At 24.9% G+C, this 11,673-nt stretch overlaps 1 protein-coding gene across 3 annotated transcripts in view; it reads left to right on the forward strand.

Annotated features, from left to right (window-relative positions):
• Positions 1-11,673, forward strand: part of fusl (fuseless) — a 49,905-nt gene that overhangs the window by 8,827 nt on the left and 29,405 nt on the right. The window contains exons 1-2 of one of the 3 annotated variants that reach the window (XM_014417710.3): positions 6,124-6,829; positions 8,662-8,814. The exons of 1 other annotated variant lie outside the window; for it this stretch is intronic. In XM_014417710.3, coding sequence (XP_014273196.1) covers positions 6,296-6,829; positions 8,662-8,814 — 687 coding nt within the window. In that variant the 5' untranslated portion in view covers positions 6,124-6,295. Of the gene's footprint in view, positions 1-6,123; positions 6,830-8,661; positions 8,815-11,673 lie in introns of those variants that run through there. One more of the 3 variants, XM_014417718.2, reaches the window with a different exon arrangement.

Below are 11,673 nucleotides of genomic sequence, written 5' to 3' on the forward strand. Positions count from 1 at the left end.
TAGCATAATGATATAATCATACAAATACATTGTTAATATATACATATATATAATATGCATACTATTGATTGTACTATCATGGAAGTAATTTCAAAATTAATATTTTGAATATACTTACAATTTTAAATAAATAACAGAATCAATATTAAGGCATTACAACGTTGTGACAAGGCCTATGATTTTATATGTGATGGAGACCACATGCCTACCCAACCAGGAAAAGCTGCTAAGAATAGAAATGAGGATCTTAAGAAAAGTCTGAAAAAACATAAGAAGGTTACAGTCAAAGAACTAACAAAGACATCTACAGAAAAATCAAAGACCTGGAAACCGAGATAAGAATCAGGATGTTGATGTTCTATGGGCACATGAAAAGGATCAAGGAGAAAAGATTGAACAAAAAAATCTTCAACAAAAGTTTTAGCTACAAAAGCATGGGAGGATACAGGAGGCAAATAAGAGAAGAATTAAACAACCTTAAAATTTCAGATACCGACTGTTTAGATAGAGATACATACAGGAAAATCTCACCAATATTGGAAGAGGAAAAAAGAGGGATACAAAATGATCTGAAGAAAGAAAAGAAAGGCAATTGAGGATCATGAAACTGCGATGGGAAAAAAGAAAATCAAGACTCCCAAAGAAGCCAAACCAATGATATTCTCATGGTCCTTAGTGGCCGATATGTGATAACAAAATTAAATAAATTTGTGCTTACAGAGATAAAAATAGTGTCTGTTTTTGATACAAGTAAAATCAGTCATAAAAATAAATAAAACATTAAAAGTAATAATAAATAAATAAAAATAAAAATAACAGATCTTATTAAAATATTGTTAACATATATGAATATTATTGATTGTACTGTTATGGAGGTAATCTAAAAATTAATATTCTAAATATACTTACAGTAGTTAAATAATAGAAGAAAAACTGAACAAAATAATCTAAATTATATTATAAATTGACAACGAAAATAAATAAATTTGTGGTTACTAAGATAAAAATGGTGTCACTCTTATAGCTATAAATCAATTATAAAAATAAATAAAACTTTAAAAGTAATAATAAATAAATAACAAATCTAATTAAAATATTGTTAATATTACTGATTGTACAATAATGGTTACAATTTCAAAATCAATATTTTAGATATATTTCAAGTTTTTAAATAATAAAAGAAACAAATGAATAATCATAATCTAAATTATATTATATATGTATGTATAGTTGACCATAAAAATTTATATATAAGAAGACGGTCAGGGTTGCGGTAAAAAGAGAATAAATAAAAGGTCTTCCTTCCTTTTATTTATATGTAATTTCTTATCACTTTCTTTTTTTTTTACATAATATTTATCCTAGCTTAATGTGCCTTATTGTATCTTATTGTTGTAATATTCTCAGTTTTTTTTTGTATCTTTTTAGCCCTGATAAAGCCCTGCAAAGTGGGGTGAAACGTCGGAAAATTAATAGTTGTAAACTATTTTTGTTTCTCTTTTGACCGCAACTATGACCATCTCCTTATATATAAACTATATTATAAATTGATGAGAATAAATAAATAAATTTGTGGTTAATGAGATAAATTATTTAATTTATTTATCTGCCTGAGTGTGCCCATGAGTATATATTTTTTTATATTATTATCTCTTTACTTTTCTCTATATATAATATATACATATAAACTGAGAGAAAAACAGCGTCACTCTTTTTGCTATAAGTAAATACAAGATGATCCTTGTAATTTGTATGCAGAATTACAGGCCAGAGCAGTCCATTAAGGCCGTTTGCCTTATTAGCTTAGCTGTGTCATACTGCAGTCTTCAGTCGTAGCGTAGATACCTCGAGTCTTGCACTGCCTGTTTAACGCAATTATATTTGTCATTAGTTTTCATTTCAAATCATTTCAGATTGTGTACACTCAGTCCATATTGTCAATAGCTTTGTCAATTGGTAATATAAGCTCATCATCTTGCAGTAATTAGTAACAGTTATGTCCTAAATGAAGCCATTATTTGTAAAGTGATCTGCCTTTTTATTCCTATTGAATTTTATATTTTATAATGATTTCTAACTTTACAGTTCAGATTCTTATAGCTGACTACAGCCGTTTTTAATCAAGTGGGACCCCGAACAGTTTAAAACAAGAGGCCCTCCAGGTCAGAGAAATTGTTTTCTGAACAATTTTGGGTTATCAATAGAAATAAAATAAAATGATTACTTCATTTAGTATTTGAAATATAAATAGCATTACAAAAAAAAATTGAGGAATTATTGCTTCTGTGTTAATAGGTTTTTGGTGGGGCATCACCTCTTTTGAATTTTATTTAAATTAACATTTTTTTTTTTTTTTTTAATTTACTCCACATAATAAACACCGTCTTTTGTTAATAATATTCAGAATATTATTATAATAATTTTGAAGTTTAATTATTTCACTGTAAAAGAATTAAAAGCTAAGATGGCTTGGAAGTCAAAAAAGGATCTCCAAATAGTAAAAAAGTATTAAGTGAAAGACAACATTTCGACCCACACTACAGGTTTTTATCAGCATTAAATAAATATGATACAAAACATTGTAGGCTTATTGTAGGAGTATAAGATGGTATGTAGAAAATAACATAACTATGAATAGAATAAATTAAAAGACATTATGGAAGTAGAAATAAATAAAATAAAATAGTAATAACTGATAAAGTAATGATTTATAAAAAATGTACGACTGAAGTAGTAACAGATCAAGTAATAAAATAATAATTCCTTATAAAATAATAATAATAAGCTTTTACAATATTTTGTCTACATAAATTTCTTCTTCTTTTTTTCCCCATATCTGTTATTTCTTTAATTATTTGATCTTTCATTACTTCAGTAATACGTCTTTATTTATTATCATTTATAAAAGCTTATCAGTCATTACTATCGCATTATATATATATAATATTCACCTAAATGGATTAAGAAGAAACTACAACTTAATTTTAAACCCACTTTCTATATATTAATAAAAAAAAAAAATTTAAACATACTTCTTATTTCAGTAACATTTCTTCTCACTTACCATTTTCAAGTAACTTAAGTTTTTAAATGATCAACCATAAAAAAAAATTGTTAATTATAAATATTTTATTTCAATTGTTTTAACTCCCACATTGTCTTTTAATATAATCTATTCATATTTATATTATTTCCTATATTTTATCTTTAATATTTTTTAGTTCCGTTGATTATGAAAATCATTTTAAGCTTCCAATTTTATAATAATAATTCTGTAACTTGGTATAGATGTTCCAACATTCAAATATACCAGTTTTATTCATAAAATCGATTCATAAAATTTTAACTTTAAAATAGTAAAATTTTGTCTTCTTTACAATTAAGTATTTTATTAAAAACCTTTTCTTCATTATTGTTTTATCTTGATTTCTTCTGTTTCCTATATATATATTTTTTATATTAGTATCCTTAAATAATTATTTAATGGACATGTTTAGTGTGATTCAGAATAGAAATTTTGTCACATTTTAAAACTGTTACCAAGACACACTTGATTGTAAAAAATGAAAATTGACAGATTAGCAGATTTTAAAGATGACAGAAATGTTTTTTCCAATTTTGGAGGTCAAAACATTATAGGATTTTTTTTTTATCTAATTAAATATTAATTTTTGGTTCCACAAAGTATGGAAATTCCCACAATTTGAACACAATTTTATTAAGTATTAAAATATGGATTTGTTTATCATTTTTTTTACTTTGTAACTATAAGAACTTAATTTAAATCCAATTGTCTAATAAAACCTTAATTGACTTAATTTAAATACAAATGTCTAACTTTGACATTGTGGATTATTTAAATAAATGCAATTACATAATAAACAGCCATATTAAAATTAAGCTCCTATAATTAAAATTTAAGACAGCGATTAATGAAAAAAAGGTGATTCACTATCATAAATTAAATAAAGTTAATAGCGTCAAAAGCGATTAAAATAATTTTAGTATTCAAATTGTGCCTGAAGGTTTAATTTTCTATATATGTTTTCGTTTTTCAAGGAATACCCTCATTATTTTCTACTTCTTTATTTTCTTATTGGAGATGTCTTGGAACAATTATCCATTATCTAGTTCATTTTATCATGGGTGTACCCTCCATGTATAGAGGAGGGGGCAGGAGGGGTTTGCTGCCCCCCCTAGCTGTGAAAAAAATTATTAATTTAATAAAAAAAATTTTCAAGTAAATACTAATTATAATAACTAATAAAGCACTGTGACCATTATATATAATGTTCTTAAATTTTTGATTTCATTCTCCTTTTCCATGCTGAAATGTCACAACCTGTTATCACACTGATAACAATCATAATACATAATTAGGAATATTAAAAAATATAAATTTCTAAACGAACATAAAAGATTAGGACAAGATAATGTTGGTATAATTATCAAAATTAATATATAACAATAATAAGCGCGGCAAAAACGAATAGAGATAGCATTAAATTAAACCTTTTCAAATAAATAAATGTTCGACAGTCCAATGTGGTAATATGTGTGAATAACAAAAATTAAAATTTTAAGTGTATAAATTGAATATATTAAATAGCATATTTTATATTTTTAAACAATATAATTCATATGAAATATAATTAATATAATGGAAAACTTAGTATAACTATTATCTAAATAAAAATAAAAATTATTAAAAAAAACTAAACATTTCTAGTTGCTTCTAAAATAAAATCATTTAATCTTGAATTGTAACAGGCAGTAAAAGTAATGTTGGTTATAAGTTAATTTATTTTTCAGTTGAGATAAACTCAGGTGAAAAAAGTCAATATCATTCGGTAATGAGTTGACATTATGCATTACTTTTGATGAACTAGAAAACTTAAGTAATTTTGTTGTGATAAGTTACAGTAAAACTCTAATATTGTCTGGTTTGATGAGGATAAACACTTTAATTTATTTTATAGATTTAAATAAAACTAAATTTATTTATTTATTTGACACATTTTTTTCTTTTAACAGTTTCTCTTTATTATCTTTAGATAATATTCATTAAAAATATTTTAATGTAAACCGTGTTATCATATGAATATTAATTATTCCATAATTTCAAAGGTTACAGAGATTTGATATGCAAAGAAGCAATTATTATTTTAATTTTATTTATAATGTTCCGAAAATTCACCATAAAAATATCAAGTTAATTTGTTTAATTTAATCCTCTTTTCAAAGGAATAAACTTGTTTTTTATTATTTCCTTATATTATATTAATTTTTTTGTTTATGTAAACCTTTTTTTTTATTAATCACTTGAAAATATATAATTCAGTAATTAAAAATTCTACAGAAATTTTATTTTTCAATTTACTGATATTTTTCTAAAAATTTACAATGAAAACGAATAAAAAAGTAAATATCATTTTTTCAAATGAACATATTGCATGCCTTCACATTTATATGTATGCTTATAAATGTATGTATTACAAATGGTTTGTTATGGTTTTCATAATTGTAACAATGAAAAATAATAGTAATATTAGTTTAGCTAAAAATTCACAGAAAAAAACAACAAAAAGTTACTTCATTTAATTATTATTTATTATTTACTTATATATTATTAATTTTCTATAACACTTTTTTGCAAATGAAAAATACTTTTAATGTAAAACTGTTGTTGATCATATGAAATTTTATAATTCAATAATTCTAAATTTTAGAGAGATTTAATATAATAAGCAATGTTTTTATTTCACTTATGGTGTACTAAAATTTCATAATGATATGTACCTACTCTATACTTTCATTGCACATATATTTATACCTATAAACAATGTATATATACTATATAAATATACATATAGTTTACAAATGATCTACTACAGCAGTCATAATTGTATTAAATAATAGTAATATTAGTTTAGCGGGTTGCTGCTCTCAAACAGGAAACGGTCAATTCCCAGTGGTCAAAACTTAAGTAGCCAATTATTGAATTTAAAAATAACTTCTTCGCTTTATCACTATTTTCAAATTATTTATCATTTACATATAAGAGTGTTTAATTATGAATATTCAAATGTTTCATTGAGTAGTCAATCAGTGGGCATAAATAACCTCTAAATATAATGATGATGACTTTATAGGATCTTCTAATATAACTTTATCAATTTGGTATAACAATAGTGAAAGGCAGGACATGAAGGAGAAGCTGTGCCTAGTGTGGGCAGTTTGATGTGTTAGTGGAGTGTGGTGGGGAGTCCTGCCCAGATTGTCCAGTAGTGTCAGGATGAGAGGCAGCACAGCAGGGATAACTGACGGTCTTCGGGGTATTTCTAGAAGTTATTACCTTTTTATAACCTTTCTCGACAGTCTATTGTCTGCACTTGTCATATCTCCCTTGGTTGTGAGCTACTGGCGGGGAACATGGGAGCTTACAGGTTACTACGTTTATCCGAAGGAATTGAAAAAAAGCAGTGGTGTATCCTTAATTGTTGGACTTGCTGGTATCATGTTATTTACATTGACACAGAAATTTTATCGAAAGGTGCTGAACCCAAACGAACACAGAATTTTGTACTATGTGATATCTAGAGGGTATACTGCTTGTTTTGGGTTTGTGTGTGTCAATTCATGGAGGGGTGCTTGGGTGGCTCTGGATGCTTATACTTCAACCCAGACTCATTCTGTTATTTTAATCACATGTGCCTCAATCGGTATTCTAATTATGACAAAGACGATAAGGAACATATCAGCTCCTCCTTTTGCTATTGTCACAGACAGATATGAAAGCTACTTCGATGTACCAACACATTTTAAATCGGTGAGTTTCTTATAAAAATTAATACAAACACACTTCTCAAACAGTTGTAAAGGCAAATCTAATGCATCAATAAAACAAATTAATCTTTAAAATAAAAATTAATGCAATTATTAACTTTAATTTAAGTTTCATAAGCGTTCAGTTATTGCTTTCAAACCTTAGCACATATCTAAAAATATATATAGAGACAATTTATACATATATGTTAATTTTTAATATTTTTTAATTCAAACTTGATACAAATATTCAACAGTTCCAATTACAATGTCTTATTAGCTTATTCTATGCGACTTAAGAAGCTTTCAGTATTCTGCACCATATTCATTTCATATTATATATCATGATAATATTGAGGGACACGCAAAGTAACTAATGTTCTGATTTCCTAAAATAAGTTGACAAAAACATAATGAATGAAACTATTTAATAATATCCAATTTGATATATAATATGTTTTTTGATTTAATAAACAGATAAAGACATCTTTAAAATATTTACAATATTGCAAACAAAAAATTGATCATACATTGTTCATAAAGAAATAAATTATTTAATGGTGTCCAATTTGATATACAATATTTATATATAGAATAATGCCATATAAAATAATAATACATTTTTTTTAATTTAATAAATGGATAACAACATCTTATTACAAAATATTTATACTCTTGAAAAAAAATTATAATTAATTATCCATAATAAATAAAACTGTTTAATATTGAAAAGTTAAAAAAAAAAAAAATTGTTGGAGGAAATAATAGTAGAGCACATTAGAATGAATATCTCAGTTGTAGGTTTTATACCCACCTATGTCGAACAATATTAATTTCACAGTAGTCCCGAGAATTGAATCTTGACTTTCCCATCCAAAGGCTTTATAGATCTTTGGTAGAAGAATTAAGTGGAAAAAAAAATTTTTTCGAATTTTTTTATTTCACATTGTATTCTATATATTATCTATATAATTCGGGAGTTTTTTTTATAAAATTAAAAAAAAAAAGTAGGGTTAAAACACACAAACAAAAAAACAACAAGCTTTGTTACTGAAAATAAGAGAACTGAGATTTTTAAAGCAATAAATTTAATTGAAACATGTATTTTTTATAAAATTGAAAAAAAGTAGAGTCGAAACACATAAACAAAAAAACAAGCTTTGTTACTGAAAATAAGAAAACTGAGATTTTTTTGGTTTTAAAGGACTAAATTTAGGATCAAAACATGTATTTTTTATAAAATTGAAAAAAAAAAGTAGAGTCAAAACACATAAACAAGCTTTCTTACTGAAAATAAGAGAACTGAGATTTTTATGGTTTTAAGCACTAAATTTAACATCGAAACATGTATTTTTATAAAATTAAAAAAAAAAAATATGTTAAGACACAAAAAATAAAACAATCTTTGTTATTGAAAATAAGAGAACTGAGATTTTTATCGTTTTAAAGCACTAAATTTAACATCGAAACATGTATTTTTTATAAAATTAAAAAAAAATGTGTTAAAAACACACAAACAAAAAAACAAGCATTGTTATTGAAAATAAGAGAACTGAGATTTTTATCATTTTAAAGGACTAAATTTAACATCGAAACATGTCTTTTTTATAAAAAAAAAAAAAAATTTGTTAAACACAAACAAAAAAAAACAAGCTTTGTTACTAAAAATAAGAGAACAAAGATTTTTGTGATTTTAGAACACTAAATTTAACATCGAAACAACTATTTTAAATAAAATTAAATAAAAAAAAAAGTAGTTTTAAAACACACACACACAAAAAAAAAAAAAAAGTTTTGTTATAGAGAATAAGAGAACAAAGATTTTTGTGATTTTAGAGCACTGAAAATCTTTGGGTCTACCTCCTTGACTGTGTTTTTTCGGTCTGTGTAATTGGGATGTTGGTTGTGTTTGTATGGCGCGGATGTTGGACAATTTTAGACACATACCTGTACCCCGAAAACATAGTCTTGTCAACATGGATGTCTCTTGTAAGTACTGCACTCAAATTATTTACTTATATATTTTTAAAAATTTTGATTCTGTAATTTTTTTTTTATTTAATAAAATTATTGAATTTTCCTGTAATAATACCTAATTTTTTACTTTAAATTTAAATATCCATTTGATCACAACACTTTTTTATTATCTTAATACTCCAAAGTGTCAGCCTTTACGGCCATTTTTGAGGGTCTTATTACACTATCACAGCCAAACATTGGTAATCAATATAATTGCAGGCCATTTTGCCATTGTCAAATTATTTATCATTAGTCAATTTTCTATAATAGAATAGATAAATTTGAAATAGAGTTTGTGAACTAGTAAATGTAATAATTTTAACTGTTAGAATAATGGTATTTTAGGCATTATCATTCATAATTTAAGAAGTTATAAAGAAAATTGGCTAATGATAAGTAATTTTACAAAGGCAAAATGGCCTGCAATAATGTGATAAGCAATGTTTTGGCTGTGATAGTATGATATGATCCTTGAAAATGGCTGGAATGGCTGAAACTTTTGAATGTCACGATAATAAAAAAGTGTTGAGACCAAATGGATGTTTTTATAACTACTAAACAAATCTGTCTAAAACAAAAGTTTGCCATATATTTGAATTTAAATTTTATAATACATCTATTTAATAGAACAATCTCAAATAATATTTAATTTTAATCATAATATTCTTTCTACGAACCTGATTTAGATGAATCATTCTTAGATAATTTATTTACCAATTATTTTGTCACATTTATTAATATATTTAAAAATATACACTTTTTGAGTTATTCACAAATAATGTTTAGTTTTGATCATACCTTTCCTTCTTCTTGTCCAATATAGGTGATTTTTTAAAATTTGTTGCCTCATTTATATTTATAATATCATAAATTGTATTTTATGATATTATAAATATAATATGATTGTAATCATATTATTGTTTGAAGATTTTTCTATCAAAAGTAAATATATCTATTTTTGTAAAGTTAATATTTAAAAATTATTATAGGACCATCTTGTGTAGATGAGTTAAATTTTTATTTAACATGTTGATTTGTAACACCTATTTGATGAAGATAATTTAAATTTTAAAATCAACTGAATATGCTTTTGGTGTAGATTTCTACTTATAAAAAAAAGTTTACTTTTCGGAAGTGGATATATTGAATTCTGATAGAAAACTCCTCACCAACAATAAATCTATTTTTAAAAATCAGTATTAGTGGATGCTTTAGTTTATTTTAATAATTTACATTTGAATGTTTATGCCATTTTCCTTTATTATCATTAGTTAAGAGTTAATCCTCTTTTGGAAAGTAAGAATTTGGATATATTTATTGTAATTGATGCGGAATGAAATTATTGAATTAAGTTCAAGAAATTCACCTTCTATAAAGGAGCTTCCTACCGTTAAAAAAATTTCTTTATCACCTGTTATCTAAAAATATCTGACCTCTTTTGTAAATAAAAAAACAAAACAAATTGTAGGATTAAGGAAAAAAGATTAGATATAAAAAATATAAGTAATGGAATGTTTCAGTTATTAGAAGTATTCTATTCCGTCCCATATCGAATCAAAAACTTTTGTTAAATTAAGTAGAATAATTCTTAAAACATATCAAAACACTTCTCTGGAAGAATAATGATCCAACTATAACTTTTTTTAATTGACTTTTTTGTGTTGATGGATTCAAAAATTTACAAAATTGCTCCATTGGCAAATTTTTAGGTACAATTATTTTGACTTACAAACATCAAGTAAATCTATGAATTCACCAACATAGCAAGTCATTTCATAATTCTTTTTTATTCATTGTTATGATTTTTTTTTTGTGATGCATTTTGTAGTTAATTACTTATATTAATAATAAGTAAAATTTAGATAATACAATGTAATTTTTCAAAACTAACATATTTGAAACCAAATGTTGCTAATGTTACAAAGCTTTATCAAGTACATTCTTCTCATTGATTTAAGTAAAAATTTTATTTTTTCAAAATAAAGTAAACAATTTAAGAAATAAATAAGTTTTTTTTAAAGGGAAGCACATTTTTAGAGCTAATGATTAAAAACAATTGACAGCCACTTTATTCATAATAATTATGAATATAATTAACCCTTTGCAATCGAGGGCTCCTGAGCGGAACCATTTAAAATTTGTCTTCTAAATCGAGGGCTCCACTATGGAGACAATGCAAATAATTTTCAGTTCATAACATGAAGACAAAGAAAAATCGTAAAAACTATTGTGTAGATAATTTATCTAGCTTATATTGACAAATGACGATCATGGCTCGCAGATTATTATGCTGGTAAAAAAAAACTTCGAGTGCAAAGAATCAAATAACTTAACTGTTGAAAAAGAATGTGTTTTTTAGAAATCTAATTTGAATTTAAAGTAATTATGAATGATGTTGACCTTTCATTTACCTAATTTATTATTACTTTATGATAATCCATTTTAAGGAAAGTACTGTGAAGCATTGTGGAAATATTATTCTTTCTGAGTTTTTTTTTTTTAAAATTATAGTACATAGTAATGCAATTAAGCCCACTTAAGCTAAAAACTATAGAAATTTCTCAGTACCAAATTATGAATAATAAGTAGAAATACCGCAATGGGATTTCACGTGAAAATTAAAGTAAGAGAAAAAGTGGGTAGTTGAAAACAAATGTACTGTATTATTTAATCAACTTATCAATTCGGAAGCATAAACATTTGATTAAATAGAATGGAAATGGGTTTTATCAGTGGCCAAGTGTCAATATCATCAGGACATTATCATACAATATTATTACTGTTTCTGGAATTTTCAAAAGTGGTTCTGTTATTATCATAACAACATAT

The sequence above is a fragment of the Halyomorpha halys genome, unplaced genomic scaffold (genome assembly GCF_000696795.3).
Source record: "Halyomorpha halys isolate HHAL.00 unplaced genomic scaffold, Hhal_1.1 Scaffold11.1, whole genome shotgun sequence".
NCBI lineage: Eukaryota > Metazoa > Arthropoda > Insecta > Hemiptera > Pentatomidae > Halyomorpha > Halyomorpha halys.